This window comes from Lipophrys pholis, assembly GCF_963383615.2.
Source record: "Lipophrys pholis genome assembly, chromosome: 6".
Classification (NCBI taxonomy): domain Eukaryota; kingdom Metazoa; phylum Chordata; class Actinopteri; order Blenniiformes; family Blenniidae; genus Lipophrys; species Lipophrys pholis.
The window spans coordinates 17,160,325-17,185,294 of record NC_137629.1 but is presented as its reverse complement, the minus strand read 5'-3'; the positions used below and the strand labels follow the sequence as shown (position 1 = coordinate 17,185,294).

Sequence of the window (24,970 nt, the reverse complement as noted above, 5' to 3'; positions counted from 1 at the left end):
CTGTGGACGACCAGGGACCCACGACCATTCCGGTTGGTCCCCCTTGACCCAGAGACCTGTGGCTTAGAGAATGGACAGTCTGCCACCAAGCGGCCAGTTCTACTTAAAATGAAAACCGTAGCCGGTTGGACAGCGTCGCCTCAGGATACAGCGTAAAGGTTTGTTACCTGAAAAACTGGAAAGTTACCCGTTGGAAAAACTCCACTTCCAAACGGGGAGCATTGAAATAGTAAACGAGCTTCATGTCAGTTCTGCGTCTTTGTCACCTCTTATTGTTCGACGTACTTAAACACCAAAGGCTGGACTGGGAGAAACTTTAGGTTCACAAGGTCGGATATCTATTATGAACCTCACTTCTACACGTTTGGAGCAAACAAAGTACTGTGTGCATCATTTATCTCACATGGATGCAAAATGCCGCCCTGTTGCTGCTTAATGCTTTTCTAAATTCATGGTTTGACGGTGTTCATGAGTATTCCTTTCTCTTGGTTGCTGGAACGTCCCTACTCCCCCGTTAATAGCGACCGTAAGCAATGTTGCCTTGTCGGGAAACACAATGCAGAAGTAGTATAATCATGTACACTTGTAAGTATTCCAGTGAAATCTGAGATTTCCGGATCATTGGACAGTGTGTCTAAAATTCAAACTCAACATGTTCATTTCATTGACATAATATTCATGTTTGATAAGCGTTATTGTAGCGTAATATCTTTGTACGGGACTTCTTCTTTTTTTTTTTTTGTATAATTCTGAATCAGCTTCTAAAAAATTTTCAATCTTGTATCTCAGTGGCTTCCCACCGCAGATAAATGTCTCCAGGTTTAGTTTGCTGGAATTTAGATGAGCAAATGCCAAAGAAAACCCAAAATGAGACGCTTTTCTCTAATGTAGAGGGAAATTGAGAAATTGTTCATAACTTATATTATGAAGGCTGGTGCTTTTATATGTTGATGACAGTGGGCGTGTCCACCAGGGTTTGACATCTCGGAACATGTCTGCAGCCTATATTTGGGGTAATGAAAAAAAAGAAGAAAAAAAACCCCACTAACCGACCACCATTTATAAGGATGAATTCCGCTGAGTGAATATCATGTTTATTAATTTCACACTTGGACTTTATGCACAGAAAACTTTTGGACTAAATTTCAAAATATCAAGGCATCCTTTTAACAGCAAACATAGATTATAAAAAAAAAAAACCAACCAACAACAGAGAAAAAAAAAAAAGAGTCAAAAGCACGACGAGTTAGAAAACATTATTGTACTAATGAAAGGAAATACAAGCACATACTGTAACTGTTGGATCTGTGTAAACCGGGCGCTTGTGACATGAAATGACGAGAAAGCTAGTCGGAAAGCTTTAAGTGAAATATTGATGCTGAAAATGTTATTTTTCCATAGAAATGTGTTCGTAATGTGTTCAGAAATGCCGTGTTTTTCTTAACTCCGAACTCAGAAAAAAGAGTTTTTAGCTTCCCAACGCAGCTGGAAAAGCTGTTTTTACTCAGGAACCAAGACGTCAATGCACACAGGCAACACAATGGCCGACCTCTACGTATGATCGACTCAACAGTCAAATGCTAAATAAAACATTGAGGTTACAAGTCACATTGTGTGCAAACATATTTGAATAGCAACTCGAGGTCTTCGAAATTCTTCAAATTAGAAATCAGAACCGTTTTTTTTTTTTACAACTTCTCCACGTCTCCGAAGACAACATGGAATTCCAACGGAAACACATCAAAAGTAGGTCAAGTTGGCAAATCACACCCTCCTTTATTCAGCCACTTGAAGCCAAGACGTTCAGATTTTAGCTTCACGATTCACATATTCATATTTTTCTTTTGTTTTAAGACGAGCACGCACTTCCCACAGCGCCTGAATGGGCCCGGTTATGCTGAGATTATGGTAAATGGATCCAAAGTCGCACGGTCCGCCGCCACCTGCAACCCTCAGCAGAGTAAGCGGTTCAGAAGATTGATCACTGGTTGCTTCTCCCAGAGTTCCTGTGTTCTGTTGCCGAGCTCCGATTGAGCTCAGGCGTTGTTTGTACAGTGAAAAGCAAAAAAATGCAAATCTCCTCTTGAAGTCACAGATTTGCCGACACAGTTACATTGACTACAAATCTTCCTGCGATGTTACGGTAATGTCAATCGACTCATGTGGACCAGCTGGCTGATCCTTGCCTTTGTAGAGCTACACGTCTCCTGAGAAGACAGATCATAAATAGATATCAACGCCTCAGACAATGGCTCTCTGGGTTTGCACAGTGTTTGAACTGAGGTGATCAGGCATTCTGACTGTCAGCCCATCTTATATACGGATTTCTTTTCTTTTTTTTTTTCCACATATGGCGTCCAGATATATTAATAGCGTCGCTCAAAAGGGGGCTGCAGTGATAAAATGTGGTTAAGTGTGCCGCTCTATCAAAATGACAGCATCGTACCGGGATACTGGATTGATGCCTTATTACACAAAGGCTTCCTCGCATCGACGCTGAGTTATGAGCGGCGTATTCTTCCACTTGCAGCCCAGCAGGGAGCGGCCTGAGTGAAAAGGCACGCTGACGCTCTCCACACAGTAAATAATGCATATGACTATCTAGTATTTCATGCAGCCTCTATTACCAAGAACTCGGGATGTACCTGGACCTTTCTGAACTCAGGTTTGCTCATACTACAAGTCCAGGCCAGGCGGTACAGCATCACAAAGGACTCTCTACTGTCTTTATATACAACGATCAACCAAATATATTATGACCTTATGGCCTCATTATAGTGCAGATTCCAGTTTTTCATTGAGTCAACATGAAATCTGAAGGAGTGTTGCGTTAGGAACAAAGAAGTTAGCTCTGGATCCTGTGAGGACTGGGCGTTCTGAGTTCCACCATCTGCATTAATGAGTCTTGGCCACCTGTGACCCCGTTGCTGGTGGATCAACTATTCCCTCCTTGGACCACTGATCAGTAAACACCAGGAACAGACCACGAGAGCTCCAGTGTGGGAAATGCTCTGACCCATTTATCCAGCCATCATAATTTGGCCCTCGTCAAACTCGCCTTTATCTTTACTCTTGCCTGTTCTTCTTCTACCACACCAACTCTGGATGGCAGAATGTTGCTATAATGAAGGGATGATCTACGCTTTCCACGTCACCTTTGATTGGTCATCATGTTACGGTTGATTGGTGTATGTTTATACGCTGATATGTACAGGGGTCACAGTATTCTCGCCCGCGCTTTCACACTAGAGGCAGTGATGCTGATTCGGACAGCACATTGTGTAAGGCAGCCAAAGGAGGGCCTCTCGTCCTTGAGAAATAGATAAGGTGAGCGGGAGCCATTTGGGAGTCGTGTAAGGCTGACAGAGGGTGTTTCAGCGTTCATACACGAAAGGGAAAGCCAGCGAAGCAACTCTTGCCACAGGAAAAACACAGAGAACGCGTGTTTACATCAGGAGTGAGACAAGAAAGGGGAGCCTTGCCTGCGCTTCTTTGTAGAAGAGTGCATCTCTCCTGCAAACCGGTAAGAGGATCTTCAAAACTCAATAGGTGACACAATGTCTGACAACCTATAGATGGAGCACTTTCAGGAATTCTTGTTTGTCAAGGTTGTTTACTGGGGGGCCGACCTTGCACGCAGTTCAAAAACATACATATTTATCATTGCCCTCCAATTCCCCTTCTGTTTGACAAAAAAGGCATCTGGTGGGTGTAATTCGACACCAGACTCAATGCCATTCTACTGGGGCAGACATATCACCCCTAAAACATGCTGCTCAGTTCCTAGTTTGCCTCTTTGACTGCAACATATGTGTGTAAAACAGAGAGGAAAAGTTATATAAGGCCCTTTTCAAATTCAACTCTAAGCTCTGTCGCCATCTTTATTCAATTAAAAAATGTCCACTGAGGTTTCCCATAGATTTGCGAAGTCACCATGATCTGGAGGTTACTCTCCTTCTCGTGAGAGGTTGAAACAAAGACAGGTCTCACTAGTTCCCTGGAATAGTCCGCTTAGGAGGCTGTCGAAGTGTTTATTGAATAAGGTCACCCCAAGCAGGTAAAAGACTTGGATATGCTACTTGCGCCCCGATAGGCCATTGACGCTATGACCGAGGCAGCTTCTTAAGGCAGTAGGGAGAAGGTCGAGGAACGCTGGGGAACACTATTACAAACAGAGATGTGGCTGAACAAGAAAACAACGACCTGTCAGTATGCTGCTGCTGCTTCTATCGACTGTGATGACCGCCGAGCCAAGGCTGCTTTTGACAAAAACCTCAGTAACATTTATTCAGATTGTGATTAAGCTCAAACGCGTGGATGATTCCTTTACATATATTGCAGTTTAAAGGGCGACTTCATCACATGGTTGGATTGTTAACAAATTCCCTCGTTTCCTTGAAGTGGTCTTCCTCCAGAGGAAGACTCCCGATGATGCTTCTTGCACCAGCAATAATCTCTTGCTCCAGACCTCCTCCACTTCTTCAAAAGACATTTCCTGTCGTCTGAGCGTCGGCTCCCCTCTCCTCCTCTCTCCTCTATCATCCCTCTACACTTCTTCTTGACATGCACGGTTACTCTTCTCTCTTCCCTCTTGCATTTCGCCTCCCACGCTTCCTTTCCCCCTCAGCAGGGACAGTTGCTCTTTGTCTCGGTCTCTTGTGTGAGTCGCACTCTCCCGTCCTCCCTCTCCACCTCCCTGTAGAGCAGGGACTTCTGGGCCTTCAGCCGGCAGGCCAGCGACATGAAGATGGAGTCCACGTTCTGGCTCTCCCTCGGGTCTTTCGCCGACGTCTCAAACAGCAGCATGTTGTGGGAGTCGGCAAACTTCAATGCCATGTTGGAGGGAACCTCGGGAAGTCAAGTCGAGAGCTTTATTGGTCACAGGCAGAATTATACACGGTAGAACATGCAGTGAAATGTGGTTTTGGCACCTGATCCAGACCTGAACCCACGAGCAATACACACCAACCTGTATTTGGTCCACCAGGTCACACTTGTTTCCCACCAGGACTCGAGGTACTGATGATGACACTCGATGGCCATTGCACTCCTGCAAACAGAACAGGGAAAAAAAGAAAAAGAAAAATTGCAGCCACATTTATGGGATACTCTTAAGAAGAAAGACTTTTCTTTTGTTTGTTTTTTTAGTTTGAATTTCTAAAAAGCTACTAGTCATGAGACGTCAACAAACTGCCATCAGAACGTCTGTGACGCCTCTGTTTATTGTCAGTTCCGATAAAATTAGATTTTTCCAGTGATGGAAGCTGTCAGATCATTGCTTATGGATTTTATGCAGCTTGGAAACATATTTCCCAGATATTTAAAGTCAGTGGGCTATTCGTGAAACTTTCTGACATGTGTCAGTGATACCCGGTCTGCTATGTCTGGTTTGAAGTCGATGATGCAGTCAGATCTGGTTGTATGATGGTGTAGTAGTCAGTACTCTAAAGTGGCTGCTGGCGATACATTTCTCAGGTGGAGCTCTTCATTATTATTCAATTTCAGCCAATGTTAACTACATTTAAATACAGTGCGTTTATAAACCACATTACAACAGATTTGACTTTTTTAGATTGAGAGAGGCATCAGTGATGAAAAGTATTGTACCTTTAAACAGCTAGTGAATAGAGGGCACTTATTAAGAGGACTTTTTAAATAACATACTTGTAAACAAATACAAGCAGATACTTCATTAGTCAATTTTAGAATATGAATGTGTTTTGGGGCTGGTTTACTTGAAAGGACAGTTAGTCTGAGTTTAGTGGGAGGGCTCCATGGCATCCTCTATTGGCCTGCCGCCACAGGTCCTCTCACCAGGTTTCCTCCAGACACCCAGTTATTTTTCTGCAAGTTGAAGCCTCTTCATCCATAATGTTGAGTCCTCGTCATGCGATGCTTTTATATCTCTACATGTAGAAGTTGGGAGATTGACGTTTGCCTTTAGATTTCGTGTTTCGATTCACATCGGTCCTCGCGGACATACATCGTAGACTCTAAGATGTCTCTGTCTGAGATCGGCTGGGTACCGATCCTCTTCTCGTGCCAGTTTCGCATTTGCACTCAATAAAAAAAATCCATCCTCCGTTTGTCCTTCTCCCGATGTGCCTGACCCTTTCCTCGTCAAGATCAGGTTGCCTCGTCTGGTGTTATCGTACCAAGTCCAATCCTCCGTATCCACCCAGACTGTGATATTTTTATCCTCCCTTGTACCTCTGAATGACCACTGGTGTAGCGATTAATCAGCTTTCCTTTTGCTGCTTTCTTGTCCTGAGTCATGTATTTGGGTCTGTCTGTTTTGATTTGTGACAACATCCATAGATTGTGTCTCCCTGTGGTATAAATAATTCAGCAGGAGAGGGGATATGTAGATCAGAGGGGGTAGTACCCGGCATATGGAGTGTTTCCCTTCTGGCAGATGGCATCCTCGGTGAACGCACAGCACATAATGAATGATTTTTTTAATATTTCATAACATGTATGTTATCGCTTGTTATTGTATGTATTAGGCCCATTTACAAGCTTGAGGGTTAAAGGGAATGTTTTGATTGCGACTGGATCTTCCATTCAGTTGATTAGTCATGAAGTAAAAAAACAGCGGCAATCATAACTCATTCGTCTCTGAGTTTAATTTAAAGGACAATCTGGACAATCCAAAGCTCCAGTGTCCTTCTTTGCCGAGACAACCCTGGTTATTTGTCCTTCTTTTGGTGCTTTATGCTTATTAAGTCACGTTAAAGTGTAATACCAACCTCGATCCACGTCTGCAAGTTGCGAAAGGAGGTCATCTTGGTGACATCGTAGACAAACACCACTGCGTGGACGTTGCGATAGTAATGTTCCACCATGGATTTGCGGAAGCGCTCCTGGCCCGCTGTGTCCCAGACCTGCACCTGCAGAAATAGACGAGATACGGCAGGTCTTAAAAACATGAAGATGACACAAGTGAAAATGATCACAAACTGTATTTTAAGCTTTGAGTGGACTTCAACCATCGACGACGTAAGAGGAAAATACAGCGCACAGAATGACAGGATCCAGACGTCTCACAACAATCCCAGTTAGCAGGAAGCCAAGTGTAAGTATGAATCTGGCTGCATTAGATTATCAAAGCCTGTAAGTCCTTACAGAATCCAGCAGCGGCACTGCAACACGTCAACAGGAAGTGGTGCAGAGTTATTCCTCACTACACAGCCTCAGGAGGGAGCGGTCCAAACGCATGATGCGCTTCTCTACTTAATCATTAGCAGAAGTTTAAGGTGGCGTTTACAGCAAACAACCAAATGATCGGTTGCGGGTTGAAGCATTGTCAGTGAAGTAATTGATTTGCGATTTTTTTTTCCAGTATATTCAAGAACGGTATTACACAGCCGTTTCTCAAAGGCATTCTAAGCAGTGGAGCACATGTTTCTGTGGACATCATTTTCAAAGCGATTCCACACAAACGCATGACTTTTCTGAAATGATGTAAAAACGATGCATTTCCACGTTGTAGTGTAAACGGGACCTACATCTGCGTGTTCCTCAATCCGATGGTTTCGATTTGACGAAAAGGACAAATTTGCAGCAGGCATTATTTTCTCCACCACATGTAAAAAAAAGCCTCTAAAACGTTCAACGTTGCTGGATGTTTCTTCTCGCTCTATAATCGGTAGCACTTTGATTATTAACAAGGGACGGTCTCATAGCACTCAGCTGTGGCCTGCAGCGTTAAAAGACCAGTGAGGCATCTGCTATTACCGTCTGAAAGCGATCGGTCCTGCTGTCAAGCAATCACAGAATGAATGCAGAGCTAATGCTGCGCACAGCTTCACAGCTCAGCGGGTGACATGCGAGCGATTAAATGTATTCAGACTGACAAACAAATCAAAGTGTTTATTTTGTCATTTGTAGTGTGTATAAGTTGTCTGCCTTGGTAATTTCCCTCAGATCAGGCGTCGGTAACCAGCGGCTCAGGAGCCACAAGTTCTTCTGTAACAGTGACCTGAAGCGCTCACAACATACAGTATGTCGAAATAAACGTATTTATTGCTGAGCAATTTTGTTGAACACATGACCAACTTTGAAAAAGACTTGGTTGGAGAGGCTTTTCATAAGTTAATCAGGGTAAAATTTGGAATAACGTAAAATAAAACAGCTATAATACAGAAAAATGGCTCAAGAAGTTAAAAGAGCTAAAACTGCTAAAGACAGAGTAAGTATATTTGTAAAATTGTTTAAACTGTTGAAAATGACTGAATAAGGCAAATATTCAAAAACCAAAACAAGAAAAAGCAACTCCTAAATAGTTTTGAGGTAAAATGTCTCAAATAGTTAAAAATGAATAAAACGTGTAAAAAGGCTTAAATAGAGAAAAAAAAAAAAAGATAAAAAGGTAAAATGGCTACAAAAGATAAAACAGTTAAAAAAGAAAAATAGTTGAAATTGCTAAAAACATTTAAAACTTGGAAAACTAGCTTGGAACAGCTAAAACAACAAAAAAATATTTAAAAAAATAAAACAGCTACAGAAGGATAATCACACAAAAATGGCTAAAGAAACAAAAAATGGCTTGAACTACTTTAAATGGCTTTAAAGGTAAAAATATCTCAAATGTTAGAAATAACCAAAACAGTTAAAAACCATCAACTTTTTTTTTTTTTTTATCGATCTGAATTGAAGCTCTTTAAATTTTCATAAATGTCCCATCATCTTAAGTTTTGGTAAATATTGCAAAACTATACATTCAGGTTGTTTTCATTTTCACTAGTGTTGTAGTCCAGACCAGCTAACCAGTCATAAAGGTTTGAAAACCATTTCTCTTGACCGAATGTTTCTTAGATAGAAATAAAATCTTCCTTCACTTTGAAATCATGCAGGTGATTTGACTCCATCTGAATCCATGACCAGTATTTAATTCGTGAATGTGAAATACTTAGAAATGAGTGGCCGAGTCAGTAAGTGAAGCGAAATATCTTTTTACTGAAATGCCTCGCTGTGGTTTAATCTTACCTTCAGTTTGACACCTCGCTCTGCTCATCTATACTTAGTGTCCCTTTTTTTCTATTTATAGTGTTTCGCAACTCCTCGCGTTTGTCGTTGCCAGTCTGAGAGTGTCACTTTAATTCACCTGCCAGAAGAACTAAAAAAAGAAATAAGCCAGCGACACTGAATTATTAATACGTGTTGTTCCTCCTTTGAGCTGTGACTGAACAGTTCAACATGAGGCTGGTTCATAACCTTTTTAAAAGACTGAGGAGCATTGTTGGTACGTTTGGACACATTTCTCCACAGGGTTGTTTAGAAGAGGTTATTATTTATGGTAAATCAAAGGTAATCCATTCATTAAACTTGGCAAACCGTCATCACCAGGTTGAGTTAGTATATGCATGTAGTGTTTTCATGGTAACCATAAGATCAGTGCTGTTGCTTGTTTGTGTTTAAGAAGACAATCCACTTCAACTGCATTAAACACATACATTCTGTCTAAGAAACCAATAACATTTACTTTAATATGAGACTCGGCTCTCCAGGGTGACAGTCCTGCTCTCAGGCGCTTCCTTCTAACGTTTTCCTCGGCTTCTCTATATTACTTCTCTACATTTTTACTTATTGCTCCCATCAATTTACAGTTGGACTCTTCTATCTTGACCTGTGAGTTCATAACCAAACCAGAGATATAATCGCTCCAGCAAGCATAAAGAAAATACAGTTGGATTTTGCAAGTTGACCTGTAGATTACGATCTCCCCTGGTAGAGTCTACAAGAGCGGCTGGGTTTTATACATTGAAGTGGCCTGGGGTGTTTGGATGCATCAATCTCAGAACTTCAATGTGGTAAGTCCCAAACCTATGAAAACAATATAGTACATTCACAAAGAGAACAGCTTAGTACAAGTCTGCATCTCACGGCTCTGGAGGGACTCTCTCAAACTTTTTCATCTTCTCTTAAATTTGGGATTCCTAAACATTTGTTTTATATTTTAGCTGTTTCAGCCATTTTCAGTCATTTAGTTTGTTTGATTTACTTTTACCTTTTGTAGTCATTGAAGCTGATTTAGCAGTTTAAGCTTCTTTTTTTTTTCCCAGACACTGTTTTTTTTGTTTTTCTTATTTTAGCTGTTTTATCTTTTTGAATCAAGCCACTTTAACCATCAGAATTGTTTCAGCAGTTTTAGGTGTTGTGAGTCTGTTACTCTGCAGCTATTTCTACCAAGTTTAGCCATTTTGGCTTTTCCCCCCCTTGATACCTTTTCGGAGGGTTGTAACTGTTTTGGACATTTGAACATTTTACCTTTTTAAAGTAGTTTCAGTCAGGGGATTGGAAGCAAAGTAGGAAACAAGCTCCAGATAAATACTAGGTGGTAGAACGTGGCAGAAAGAGTATGTAGCAAGACCGTCTCAATAATTACAGTCGTGTCAAGTGTACTGTACTGTACAACATGGGCTTTTCAAGTAGTAGGATCAAGGGTATAATGTTCATGTCATTGTACTGGGGTACTCGGGTTCATTGTACTGATCTCCCATCAACCGGGATAGACCAACCAGTTTCCTCAGGACGAGACACCTCACAGGACTTCTTTGTGTTTTTCCTCAACAAGCAGGGACAAACCACCACAGACTGAGCGACCGGCTCCTCCAGTCTGGACAAGGGGACAAACCAGGACGCTGCAAAGGAAGACTCTCCTGAATCACCAGCTTCGTCTTCCTGTCCTCAGCCTGCAGAACGCCAAGCCAACCACGGCTAGCAGGAGGTGCTAACTGCTACAGAAGCTAGCAGCGTCTCTCCAGCCCGGACAACAACTAAACTCCTCTAAAGACATGAAGGAAGCGGTACCAAACAACGGGGCTATGCTATGCACTGAACTGTTTAACTCTGATGAAGATGTGTTGATTCTATTAATAATGATATGAGGACTAGTTATCAACCTGTAAACCAACGTTAGCTCTGCCACACACACACACACACACACACACACACACACACACACACACACACACACACACACACACACACACACACACACACACACACACACACACACACACACACACACACACACACACACACACACACAGTGCCTGCATGTTAATCTTCGCTTTACTAACTTGTTAACTAACAATCCTACACATTTCACATCAAAGACAACGTCACACCCAGTAACCGAACACCGTCTGACGACTCCAGACGTTTTACAAAGCAAATCACCTTAAACATCAACTCATTTTAGAAACGGGCCTTAAACAGAGACACACAGGAAGCAATGCTAAAGACGAGCTTCCCTATTGTTCTCCCAACACATGGTGGAGACCGAGGACAGCCTTCCTGCCTCTCTGATAACCACCCGTCTGAATGGAGCTCATTGTGAGCCGCCATCTTGGTTTGTAGTTCCATCACACGCCCCCCCCCCCCCCCCCCTGTTAAACAGGTGGTGCCCCTGAGGTAAATATGCCAATAACATAATTAATAACCATCTTTGATAATTATTAATCATAACTGCTGCCCTGAGCCCAAACTGCACTACATAAAAGGAACCGTGTGATCCTTATGAGGTAAGAAATCCCTACAGTTATGGGGTAGTTAACCAATTCTGTCATTTCAGGACATCAAGTGAACTGATAGTCTCTATCACGGAGTCACGACACTCTGGAGGCAAACATTGTTGTTACTGCCCATCTACTGAGCATATGCGGAAGAACTATTTACTACAGTCGTGGCGCGCACGTGCAGTAGCAGCATTTCGGAAAAGTTGTGTTTTCCCTCCGTTTCCATGGAGATGGAGTCAGAGCATTTTCAAAAAGTTTCCCCTTGGCAGCTTGGTTTCAAAAAGTTGCATTTTGAGTGGCTCCAAGCACCACTGTCATGTAAACGGCGAACCCGAACGCAACACGTTTTCTGTTTTCACACGAAGATATTAGTGTGTAAGCGGGACGTAAATCTCTCCTGACATTACCAAACCAGTTGAGAAGGCAGAAAGGCACAGAACAGTGCAAACAGAACAATCTACTTGGATTACAAAGGGATGAAATTTGTCTTTTCTAAGTCCGGCCCGTGTGGGTGCAGGTCTATTTTAGGCGGGTGAGTCAATGTTTCATACACTCTGACCTCACAGGTAGAGTTAATGGTGTTTGTGAGTCAGCATTAGGGGGCATCTGGAGGTTGCAGACGGATTGTTCTACTGAAACAGAAAAGGGGGAGGGGAGCGCACCAAGAGGTATACTCAAGTCTGCTGTGGTGGTTTAAGATGAGTGAGGAGAGGAAACGTGTGCAAATTCCTCAATACGTGAACATATCTCAAGAAAACCGACTGATAACTCTTCCTACGTCAATGAAATTATTAGAGGAGGGTGTTCCTATACCTTTCTAATCACAATTAACCCTATTCACCATCGTACTTCGACTCACATTGATTTTTCAGCATCTGCTGGTGCACCTGATGATCTGGGGAATCATTCATACTTAATTTCAAGATCAACATTGTACCATTACAGTACTCTCGCCATCATTTACACTGTTTGGGAGTAGCTTCAATGGCAAATAGACAATTTTGAATTTAAGGGTTGAAGCAAATCTGTCACATTGTTTTTTTACTATTAAAGAGGCTCACATTCTGCAACCAGCCTTGTTTTCATCTAATAGTTTTTTTGGTGATTTTCAATGAGCTTCACATAATCTGCAGAAATGTCTTCTGGTACAGAGAGTTAATCAAATCAATCATCAATGAAGAAGCCAGATAGATGCAATGCCATGATTTTCTTCTCTGGGCTATTGTTTAGATGTCAGGACAAAGACTTTGCTGTCTAAGAACTGGATCTTTTACACTGAGAACCAAAAGTCTCCTGTGACACGAAAAACAGCTCGTGAACGGACTAAATGGAAGAAATGGTCCGGTTGAGTCCAGCTCTGGGAGACTTTAATCTGCTGCTGGACGACAAAAGGAGCGGAGGGGGAGGAGGAGGAGGAGGAGGGGGAGGAGGGGGAGGCTGGGAGGCAGGAAACACCGTCGATCGACCGTCTTTACCTTGATCGTCTCCCCCTCGATCTCCACCGCCTTCTCCCGGAAATCCACGCCGATGGTGGCCTCGGTTTTGTCGGGGAAGCTCCCCCCCGTGAAGCGGAAGGTGAGGCAGGTCTTCCCCACGTTGGAGTCCCCGATGACGATGATCTTAAAGATCCGCGTCTGGATGCTGAGCTCCAGGGAGGAGGTGCTCAGATCCACCGAGGAGGTGATGCTCGCTCCGGCCGCGGCCGCCGCGCCGCTGCCGCTGCTGCTGCCGGCCCGGCTCCGACCGGGACCGGCTCGCTGGAGGTCCATGGAGGACGTCAGGATGGTCACATTGTCGTCCGCCCGGTGTCTCCGTGCGACGCCTCTCCCAGCACCTCCTCCCCCTCCTCCTGCACCCGGAGCTCGGGTCTCCTCCTCCGGGGAATCGTTGGTCATGATGCCGGAGGAGGCGATGCGCAGATCGGTGTGGAGAGGAGAGGAGGAGAGGAGGAGAGGAGGGGAGAGGGGGTGGGAGGCTGGATGGATGAGAGGAGGAGGAGGAGGAGGAGGAGGAGAGAGGGAGGAGGAGACCACGCTGGTTCACTAGCAGACTGCCGCCTTAAAGGGGGAAGCAGCAGAGAGAAGATTACTCAATCATTGTGTACAAAGCAGAAGTTCCGCTTTTAAACACCGAGGAGTAACGCGACACATTGTGCTTAGTCACATCATCCTCACCAGAAATATCTGCCCGCTAAGCTCTTTATTACAGACACAGCAAACTGGGACGAATCGCAAATGACTGCGATGAACCCATTGGGGTTACTGGTAAAACATTTTATATGTGAAGATTCATCCGGATCATTTACACACAATCTGACAAACTTGAACATTATAAAACATTTCAGTAAATTCATCCATCTCCCATCATTTGTTTTGGATTATGTGTCAATTTAAAGATGAATTACTGCAGAGTTATCAGCGTCTTTCTCACAGGCCTAAAGATAATATATTCTAAAAGATTTAAGCCAAAATGCGGATTCAACCATGTCAATATGTGTTTAATCATCCATCCATTCGTCCGCCCATCCATCCATCCATCCATAATCCATAATCTATAATCCAGACACTAATGCATGTAGAGAAGGAGTCCCCCAAGACCTTGTTTCCAAACTCACTTCCCAATGGGCCCATGTTGCTGTCAGCACACGATGGAGTCAAAAGCAAACAATTGCTGTGCTTCTATCAGTGGAGCTATTGTTCTAAAGGCCTAAATTAGTAGGTTAGTATTGAAAGACAATGTAAAAGGCACTGTTTTGTTCTGGACAATGTTGCTTATACTTTTGTAATTGAGTGTTTCATTCAAAAAAACTTCTATTTACTTGCTAAAGTAAATGCTAAAACTCATTTGCTTTGTAGGTTGAAGAATAATGTCTTAAATACAGTTTACACGTCAAACTATTATTCAGTTTGAATACCTATGGATCAATGTAGATGCATCTCCCCTTTTTTAATGTTGCAACAAAGAGACGAAGTGAATCAGATCACACACACACACCTCTGTGGTCATGTGATCTCACCAGCCAGTGACATTATCACATTCCATTAAACAGCATGTCCATCGTGCAAAGGATTTCAGCATTCCTAGAGTCCAGGCCCAATTTAAAGGTGGACCGAGGAACAACAACACCCTTTCAAATTAAAATTATTACAGGTAAAGTACTGCAATGAATTTGAGGCCCAAAGCACCTGCCCTTCATGGTTACTATTTCACTAAACTCCGGTTCCCTTTTCACGAGCTGTCTGCATGTTCTTTTGTTTCTTCTCTTTGTCATTGGCTCTCATACAAGGTTTTTTTCTAATATCCATCCAGATTAGGGATGGACAACCTTCGTCAAGGTGAAGGCCACAGAAATGTTGTCCGCTCTAGCAGAGAGTCAAATTGTAAGAGATTATGTCGATTGGAGCTCAGAGTTTAATGTATATATATCCAATGATAACAATTTTACCATATTAAGCCAATACTTGCATTTGATATTTGGGTTCAGATGTGACCTTCTTCCTTGCTTGAACATAATTAAGAAATTGTAGGAGGGATTCACATTTTGTTTGTCCAGATTATAGAGCAGGGGTGCCATAATAAGGCCTGTAGGCCAAAACTGGCTCGCGAGAGACTTTCATCTGACCCAACACCCACCCAAACAAATAGATAAGAATTTCAAAGAAGACATCAACAGTTTGATATTATTTTCTTAGCAGTAATGGACATAACACATCACTGAGACCCGAGCTGACATATCAACGAGGCAGCCCTGAAAGACAGCTACTTTGTTGTGAGCAAACGAGCATCAGCCTCAAAAGCACTGCTGTCACTACAATTAAATGGTTATGTGAGAAGTTTTTGGACGTTTCACTGTATTTCGCACCAGAAGTTTTCATTAAAAATTGTTGGCAAAATCTAGACATTTTTATCAAGTATAATCTGCACCACAACTTTAAAGTTTAAATTTAAACGTTATTATGACACAGGTTTACCGGTCTGACCCACTCAAGATGAATTTGGACTGTATATTTACCCCTGAATTAAAATAGATTCGTTGGATCTCGGTCAGTAATTATTTTTAAAAAAAGTCAGTCATTACATTTTATTTTTAATGACAAAATAAAAAAGAAACTTAATTTCAATAACTAATCCTCAGCCACGTAAACCTCCCCACAGTGCCCTTATTAACACATCTCTCACTATGATCACTATCTCTGAAAGCGAGTGCAGATTCCACTCTATTCATTTTGAAGGAGCTGAGAAAACAATATCAAATAGAACGTGACGGCTTTTTCCCGAAGTTCTAATAACGCATGAAATTCGAAGTTTGGACCATTAAGCAGGATGCAAGAAAAGAAGGGTCTCTGTTTACTCACCGTTTGAAATGGAGCCTCACGAGGAGACGCAGTGTGTCTGAGCTGCTCTGCTACCATTTTGACTCACAGCTCTAAGAAACACACACGCATACACGCAAGCCTACACGCACACACACACACTCTTGTTTGCACTCCCTGTCTGTTGATATCAGACTGAAATGCAGACAAAATTACCAAACAGTTGTGCTGTTTTCTTGCTCTAAAGTCAACACACACACACACACACACACACACACACACACACACACACACACACACACACACACACACACACACACACACACACACACACACACACACACACACACACACACACACACACACACACACACACACACACACACACACACACACACACACACACACACACACACACACACACACACACACACAGGCGTGCCAATCTCTGTGTTCAACAGACCGTCTCACACACAGACACAATCGTGCGCACTCTCTCATACTCAAAGGGACACACATAATCTCCTGTCGGGCACACGCGCGCACGGCGAACACACACTTGAACAATCCCGACGCTTCTGTCTGACAAAGCCGCCTTCATCCTCAGTAAAAGGCCCGTTTGTCTGCGAGCGATGCTCAGTGGGACATTCATATTCTGGTGAACACAAACCCAGAGTGAAATATAGCAATGCACTTACATACTGACACACACACATTCAGATTCACACACACACACTCACACAACTCTTTGGTGGTTTTAAGACAGGGGTCTTTAATCTGCGATGACACTGTGCAGAATGAGTTTTAATAGCAATAGATTTGACTTTAGCCTCTGTTTGGCTCACGCCCCCTCAGTAATCAGCCCAACATGGCGGGGTAAGTGGATTTGATTGTCATGAGGCCACTCCTTCAGTTTCTGTCTCTTCTTATCAGGCACACTGATACGAGATGGTGGGGTTTAAACTGCACCTCCTGAAGACAGAAACAAAGATTTGTGATGTAGTGATGACAGAGAGAGCTGTGTTAAGGGGCCGGGGACCGACAGCAATAAGCACGTGGGAAATTCAGCGTAATGATGAGTGCTGGTGTGCGAAACAGCTGAGTGTGAAGATGTACAGTGTCTGTTCGGTTCGCCTTCGGGCCCGTTTACACGGCAATGATTTGAGGTGAAAACGCAAAACTTTCCAGTCGTTTTGGGTGTCGGTATACATGACAATGATTCTTGGAGCCACTGAAAACACAACTTTCTGAATTTGGCTCCCCGAGGTGAAACTGTTTGAAAACGCTCGGGCTCCATTGCGTTTTCCACTTTCTGGAAATGCTCGGGGCCCATCTCCTTGGTGAAGGTGGAAACGCTGCTACTGTGCATGCACATCACGGCTGTGGTCAATAGTGCTTTTGGACATGTTTGAGTAGATGGACAATAACAATGTTTTCCTCCAGAGTGTTGTGACTCTCAGTCCATATTCTCCTGGTACTTGGTAGTTTTATAGTTGACAGTCACCGTAATAATAATCCAACTTCATCGTCCGTCCATACGAATGTCTGTGTACTCGCCATTGTCAATGTTTAGAATGTATTGTCCTCTGCGCACAAGTGTGTGTGGTTTCATTACAAAAACAAACTACAGTATCCACTTGTGATCCAAAACTACAGTTTTTCAGTAGTTCTACCATTGCTGTATAGACAAACATTGTTTTCAAAACGCTGCAGTTTTCTGAAACGAAAACGCAAAAAACATGCATCTTCACTTGAAACAACGTTGTGTAAATGAGGACTTCGGCACCAAAACTACCCAAGCACCTGTTTTCCTCCAGTAGGTACAGTAGTGTCCTACAATCCCATACTGCTAATTTACCAACCGACCAATTTATTTCATACGTAGGCTGATGACCTCTATATTCACCTATAATATAATCTATGGCTCAGCTTGGAATTAGCAAAGAGGACACCACTGACTGATTAAAAAAGACAATACATATCTGTATTTTTATTCTTTACTTATAAATTACATACTTTTTTCACACTATTTTTCATGTGCATTGATAATCGCTCACAGCCTACCTGTTAGAAATCATTCCTTCTCACCATAATTGAACATGAATACATAATAATGGTACATACATTAATTAATTTACTGATACACAAGCTAAAGCAGCAGTGGGGGGGGGGGGGGGGGCGTTTATGATATCAAGGAAGTTAAACACGGGCAATCTTTAAAATATGGCAGCCTTTCAGGTTATTGTGGACCAGATCTATGTCAATCCTGATTTTGTCTTTTGATTAAGTGCCAACTTTTTAACTATTTGTGATTAATGTCTCTTAAGTGTCTTATAACGACAATACTTGTATATCTGACCTGAAAAGTAACAATACTTTCTGAACAACATGCAGATATGAGGTGCAAACGACATTCGGTAATATCAATCCCATCCGAGATGACTTATTTCAATTATAGAACAAGTCATATAAAAGGGTAATGGGAAGTAGAACTATAATCCCGAAAGGAGACTGTGGAGAATGAGGTCAAGAAAGCAGAGTTATTAAACTTGAGAAAGAACGTGTTGAGTTTAGAAAGTTCAGACACATCAAAGAGAGAACTGAAGCTGTGTTGCAAACGGTGACTGTTCACGGAGGCTTTCTTGTTGGAACCTGAAATGCACTGTCTAAATGTCAGGCTGGTCTGAATCTTCTTCTTTTCTGTTGTGGGGAATTACCAGTACAAGTTCAATGTCCCTCAAACAACCTGCAAGTACGTGGATTTGAAGTCTGTTCCGAGGGCGTTCTTTGCGTTACACTTGTAAATACCAGAGTTCATGAGCACAGGATTCTGTATGATCAGACTGCCGTCCTCGCTCATATGAATTCCTCCTTGCACTGTGTACCGATTTTGTGGAAGCAAAGTCGTCCGCCCAGGTAACGTCCATGAAATGTCTGGTTTGGGAATACCAGTTGCAATACACTTCAACATCACTGGTGATCCCCGGTTGACCCTCGTGATGGACAACATTGCACTGGTGATTTGGGGAGGGAACACCATCACTGCGACTGGGTAGGACAATGTTGATGAACCAAAAGAGTTGGAGGCTTTACACATGTATGTTCCTTTGTCGAAAGTGGCAACCTGCCTGAGCTGCAGGGTCCCATTGGTGAAGAAAGATATCCGACCGATTGTCTGTGGTTTATCCAAAACAAGACCATTGGGTAGGGTCCATGTGACCGTTGTCTGCGGCCACCCATCCACAGTGCATGGCAGGTTAAGATTAAGGCCATAAGTTATCTTCATCCCACCTGGACAATGGAAAAATCGACAGAAGGTAAATTTCAAGTAAGAATGATAAAAACAACAATTGATCAAGCAGAGATTGGATGGTGGTCTTGCTTCAGCTTAAGTCTAGCCACAACTAAAAATGAAGTGCAAGAAGAATTGGTTCATTTATGATGAGACCATCTGTCAGTATGGGTCAGATCCATCTACATATTCCACTATCAAGCTAATGAATTTGAAGCTAGTTCTTATACCATGACTATATGGGTCTTAAGCAGCTAACCAAGACAGCACCACAAAGTATAATGTTTAATTCACAATTTGGCCAACTGAACCTTCTTTGGGACTCTATTGCTCCCATCCCATACTGTTGTAATCCATTAGCAAAATTTACTTTATAAAGATTGCAAATTTTCTTTTTTCTTCTGTCAACAAACTCAATTTTCACCAATTCTCTCAACTCAAATTTGCCAATAACATGTTGAATCCGGCCACAGTTTTGACACAGTTAAGTAGATTTTGGCTTCATCATTGGAGATATGAATACATACCTGTTAATCCTCTGATCAGTGGCTTTCTGCCTTCTTCCAGGGCATACCTTTTCTCTGCTTGCCCTGCCACATTTTTGGCGATACATCGATACACTCCCTTATCAAGAGCAACTGGCTGCGAGATCCGTAGCGTTCCGTTACCTAAGTGATGGTGGAAGCGTTGCAGTCTGATACCAGGCGTTAGCATTGTCCCGTTGGGTAGCACCCATAAATACTCGGGGTGTGGTTTGCCCCGAGCAGGGCACTCAAGGAACAGCTCCAAACCACCTTGCTTTAATGGTAAGATTTCAATATTGGGGACAGCAAAGCTAGGTTTCTCTGCTACCGAGGCCACCTCGAGCTCAACCAAAAGCGAAGATTCGCCCAAATGGTTTTTAGCTACACATATGTACTTCCCCTGATCGGTTTTCCTCACCCCCCTCAGTTCCAGGGTCCCATTTTGGTGAACTTGAAATCGACCTCCCAGATAAGGTGTTGTAAGGGAGAGGCCAAACGGAGTGACCCACCACACTCTTGGTTCAGGCTTTCCTTCCACTTTGCAATGCAGAGGGGCTGTTTGGTAGGAAATACCCAAAACCTTTGTGGCACTCTTTCCTTTCATGCCATTGATGAAGGGTTCCTGGGACTCCACTTCAATTTTCATCTCTTTAACATCATCACCAGCAGAATTCCGTGCCACGCATGTGTATTTCCCTTCATCAGCCAGGGTAACTTTCTTCAAAATTAGTGTTCCATCATTGGTAATCTGGAATCTTCCCGATGATACTGGTATCACATCCTTGTGTGGTGAAATCCATATGATTCTTGGTGCAGGTTCACCTGTTGCTTGACAGCTCAGTTTAGCTGATTCTCCCAGTTTTACCATGAGCACCGACTGTGATCTATATCCAATTTTGGGAGCATTTGGCCCAACTTTGACATTCACTTTTCTTTCATCTTTGCCCAGCTTATTCTTGGCATAACAAGTGTAGTCACCCTCGTCCTTTTTACCCATCTGCTGGAGGAGTAAAGTGCCATTGCCAAAGATGACGTAGCGACGATTTCGCAAGCCGCTGTCATCTGACTGAAGAGCATTGTTTATTAAAGTTCCGTCTGGCAGACTCCAGGAAACCTCTGGATCAGGCAGGCCCGTTGCAACACAGTCCACCTAAGTAGTAAAATACAAACAAAAACAAACAAAACAAAACCGTAAGTTCCTGCCCAACAGTATGAGCCGCCAAAGAGTCAAAGCAGTATTCGTCTGTACTAGCACTCCAACAAACTGCGGTGTCTTTATAAAATGAAAGCTTTATGCACAGAGTCAGGTAAGTTAACTAAATACTGGGTTGGCACCACAAATATACCTGGAAATTTTCTCCGAAGGTGATTCTGGTTTGTGTCGCCCTCACTTGTTCAATCCTGGGAGGGGTCATCAAAACCTCCAACTGATGAAGCAAATCCACAAACAATGGTATCGTAAAACGGAACTTCATGCCACACATCTCACCAAATCTTGAGTTCAATGCATCATGTCAGCTTCGTACTTTTAATCCTGCAGAATGCCTCGTTGAAACGTCACTTCACTTCAAATATAGTAATGGCTTGGATTTATATAGCACTTTTTTCGAGGTGACTCAAAGCGCATACAGAAATCATTAATCATTCACACCAGCGGTGGTGAGCTACGTCGTAGCCACAGCTGCCCTGGGGCCTGCTGACAGAGGGGTGACTGCCATTACGGCCCCTCTGACCATCCATTCACACCAGGCAATGTGGGTAAAGTGCCTTGCCCACAGACACAACAATAGTGACTTGGATAGAGTGGGATTATTGGACAACCCACTCTACCACTGAGCCATGGTCGCCCCAATATCTGTCATCAACTGCGTGGCTCATATTGCTGTAGCCAGCCCATTCACAGCAGTATGTCTTTACTCTTTTTCAATGAACTGAATGATGATGGAAGGTTTATAATATGCTTTAAAATGACATTTTCTTAGAATCAATCCCAAAGCAAGGATTCCTACTGAAACTACCATTTGTGGGGAAAAGAAAAAACCTGTCATGCATCTTTGTCTCAACTACCTGGAAGAGCTCCATGTCCTCCCCATTGGGTCGCTGAAAGACACACAGATAATTCCCACCATCCACCTCGGTTAGCTGAAGAATCCTCAGAGTCCCATTACGAAAAACCTTAATTGGTCTCTCCGGACTGGAGGCAGAGGAGGAAAGAGATGAGATCAAGATTTAAGCAGCCAGTCAACTTTACACTTATCACACCTCTGGGCTTGTGATCCATCTCTTATTCACAGCTGGGCAGTTTCATTTTGCTGAGTCACAACAGGAATTTCAGTTACCTGTATCGATGCTCCAGGATGCTTTTGGAGGGCAGCTGCCAGGTGGTCCCTCTGGTGGATTTGCTAGACTCTGGACAGTGGAGGTAGACAGAGGAGCCGTACATTGCTGAGACGGTGTGTTGACGTGATGGAGTAGCATGGCGGTGGGGTGGAGGGATGGGACGAGGAGGAGCTGCAGGAGGAGGTGGAGGAGGAGGAGGAGGAGGAGGAGGAGGAGGAGGAGGAAGAGGCTGGCGGGAGGACGAGCCAGAGTCTGCCCTAACTTCTAGCTGGACTGTTCTCTTAGCCATTCCCACTGCATTAGTGGCCAAACACTCATACCTGTGAAGATTTAGAGCAGCTTAGTGACATTCTTTAAACAATCGACTGATGAAAAGAATCAAAGATTTGTGATGCTTGGATCAGGAAGTGATGATTGAAGTCTATAAGAATGATAAACATTATACCACGTCTCAGCTTTTGATCAATATTGGGCTCTTTATCTGCTGTTTGAGACAATTGTTTGGGAAAAGCAACAAACCTGCAGGTTGTTTCGAGGAATTTCAGAAACATGGGTGTGAATATTACTATTATTAATACTTGATCTGTTTGTTGCTTTTTTCTCTCCTTCTCTGTCCTCTTGTTTTCTCTCTTTCTATCCTTGAACACGAAACAGAAAAACAGAAAACCTCAATTTCTGAGCCTGGTTCTGCAGGTTTCTTCTCACTTAAGGTCAGTTTTTCCTTCCCCATCGTCTCCTCTGATCGCTCATGTGGAATTGTTGGGGTTTTCTTTGTGAAAGTGCTTTGAGATACTTGCTGTTACTTGCACTTTGTAAAAGAAACTGAATTGAATAGTTACAAAAGAAGCTACTGTTGCTAACAAAGCCCGTTTCAGGTTTTCACTTTGAGTGTGTATGTAAACTGGGTTATAAAAGCAAGGAAATATACTTTTAAACATGTTATATTATCTTTGATTATTCCTCTGGAATTGCAGTGGGTGCTGAAAACCAAAGATTTGCGTCAGGTTTACAGAGGCAGGAGGTCTTGTCTTCTAAAACCAGCAAAAGCGGATGCAAATTGTTCTAGTTCATAAAGACTAGTATTAAAACATCACGGTTACCAATTTTGATCACCAATATATATTTTTCAATGGCGGTGGAGGCACCTGGCATACCTACGTGACTTAGTGTGTTTGTAAGTGCTGGTTGAATGGTTAGGTTAAAATACTGGAAAATGGAGTAAGAGAAATGTGACATTTCCTACCTCCCACCTTCAGATGGCAAAACATTCTTCACAAACAGTGTCCCGTTAGGGAAGACAAACAGCCTGCGTCCAAGAAACTGTGATGGTTTAACATGAATGCCTGCTGGGAGGATCCATTTGAGCGCCGGCACCGGTTCCCCCTTCACAGAGCAGTGGACATACACATTCCTGCCTGGTCAGAGAGGATTTTGTTAGATTAGTATGGGCATTACACCTTGGTTTTCTTTTGATCATGAGGATGGCTTTGGGATATCCAAATGTCTGTATCATACCTGGTGGAACAGTCACAGTGTCCACTGCTCCTTCACTTATGCTTGGAGGCAGAGCAGCCACATGGAGATGGTAAGTGATCGTATCAGCCCCTGCTGCATTGCTTGCGATACATTTATAGTCCCCTTTACTGGTGAAATTGACAGAATTAATTTGTAGGGTTCCATTTTGAAGTAGAGACATTGAAGAGAGCAGAGTGCGAATAGTGCCGGGTTCACGAACAAATGTCCTGTCCGGGAGAATCCAGGAAATTTGTGCAGGTGGTTTTCCAGAGGCATGGCAGTCGAGAGCCACGGTTCTGCCTACGTAGATTGCTACCTCTGTGGACTTGGGTGGTTTGATCTTTGGGGCCTCAGTCTGAACAGCCAAGGTGATGACCATTCGATCAGATCCAAACCGGTTTTGGGCCGTGCAGAGATACTGTCCTCGATCCTGGAGCTGGATGTTTTTGAGGAGAAAAGTTCCATTTTTGAAGACCTCAAAGCGAAGGCCATGCTTGGTGTTGGCTGGAATGGTAGCACCTGAGAAGAGGAGGAGAGAGATATGACAAAGAGCATGCAGAAGTTCGGGCCTTCAATTTTCCTCTTCCTCTGCCCTCTCATTTATCCGAGTGTCTGACCTGTGGAGACTTTGGTCCATGCAATGCTCGGTTGAGGGTTTCCTGTTGCTTTGCAGTGGAGGAACACATCACTCTCTGCCAACACAGACACACTCGCTGCGGTATCCGTGGTGATGCGGGGTTTCACCCCACCATTTCCACCTCCGACCCCCCAAGGGAAAGGAGGCGCAGCAGTGGGACGGCGAGAGCTGATTCGTCCGGCTACATAAAATAAATCAAAAGATCAAATCATACTGCTCATTTGATGATACTTCTGATCTTTCACTAGGAAATGTTGTAACATCATAGCTTTGCACAAACCTCCAACAGGCCACCAACTGCCGTACATAGCGCCTGAGGTCGTGGAGTGATGAGGGAAAGCGGTTGGGAAAAAACCGGAGAATGATGATGAGGATGGTTTAGCGGGGTGCGGGGGCTTCAGGGTGTGAGAGTAAGAAGCAGTGGGTGCTGGTGGTTTGGGTTTGTAGGATTGATGTAGGAATGGATGAATGGGTTTAGGTGTGACTAAGGGCAGAGGGTTGTGGAAGCCAGTGCGAGGTTTGGGCGTCACCATCCTCCCAAGCTGAGCAATACGGTCGAGCTGCGCCTAGAAAAATAAAATAATGTATAATCAAAGTAAGTCATTTCAATTCAAGTTATTTATTATTCATTTGGACTGTCTATTTGGTAATTCAATCCCAGGTTTCTAGTCAATAGGTGTATCTCAGGCCTATTTTTTACAGACACCTGTTTGCTTTCGCGTAAAATTAAATATGAAAATACATTTAATTAAAGAATTATACGATCAATATTTGGACTATATGTTTAATCAACTAGAAGAGATTGATATCTTGCATCTTAACTTCCC

General features: G+C 43.2%; 2 protein-coding genes across 2 annotated transcripts in view; both read right to left on the bottom strand.

Moving 5' to 3' along the window:
- Positions 1-2,306: 2,306 nt before the first annotated feature.
- On the bottom strand, positions 2,307-15,950 carry rab33a (RAB33A, member RAS oncogene family). Its single transcript, XM_080465058.1, has 5 exons — positions 15,878-15,950; positions 12,998-13,579; positions 6,750-6,890; positions 4,970-5,050; positions 2,307-4,848 (listed from the first exon to the last, which is right to left on the bottom strand). The coding sequence occupies exons 2-5, from the start codon at positions 13,415-13,417 to the stop codon at positions 4,624-4,626; spliced, it is 867 nt and encodes a 288-aa protein (XP_080321184.1). The 5' UTR covers positions 13,418-13,579; positions 15,878-15,950; the 3' UTR covers positions 2,307-4,623.
- A 1,849-nt stretch (positions 15,951-17,799) lies between these two features.
- The window catches only part of LOC308110569 (matrix-remodeling-associated protein 5), a 34,232-nt gene continuing 27,061 nt past the window's right edge, over positions 17,800-24,970 (bottom strand). The window contains exons 9-17 of the mRNA XM_080464949.1: positions 24,424-24,709; positions 24,124-24,324; positions 23,507-24,025; positions 23,235-23,406; positions 21,991-22,311; positions 21,719-21,845; positions 20,998-21,078; positions 19,655-20,801; positions 17,800-19,126 (exon numbers count right to left, since the gene is read on the bottom strand). Coding sequence (XP_080321075.1) covers positions 18,573-19,126; positions 19,655-20,801; positions 20,998-21,078; positions 21,719-21,845; positions 21,991-22,311; positions 23,235-23,406; positions 23,507-24,025; positions 24,124-24,324; positions 24,424-24,709 — 3,408 coding nt within the window. The 3' untranslated portion in view covers positions 17,800-18,572. The remainder of the gene's footprint in view (positions 19,127-19,654; positions 20,802-20,997; positions 21,079-21,718; positions 21,846-21,990; positions 22,312-23,234; positions 23,407-23,506; positions 24,026-24,123; positions 24,325-24,423; positions 24,710-24,970) is intronic.

Coding starts and splice junctions, on each gene's coding strand:
- rab33a (XM_080465058.1), bottom strand. CDS start 13,417: ATGACCAACGATTCCCCGGAGGAGGAGACCCGAGCTCCGGGTGCAGGA. Junction 5,051..6,749: donor ACTTGCAGACGTGGATCGAG/GTTGGTATTACA, acceptor TTCTGTTTGCAG/GAGTGCAATGGCCATCGAGT. Junction 4,849..4,969: donor ACCTGGTGGACCAAATACAG/GTTGGTGTGTAT, acceptor TGACTTCCCGAG/GTTCCCTCCAACATGGCATT.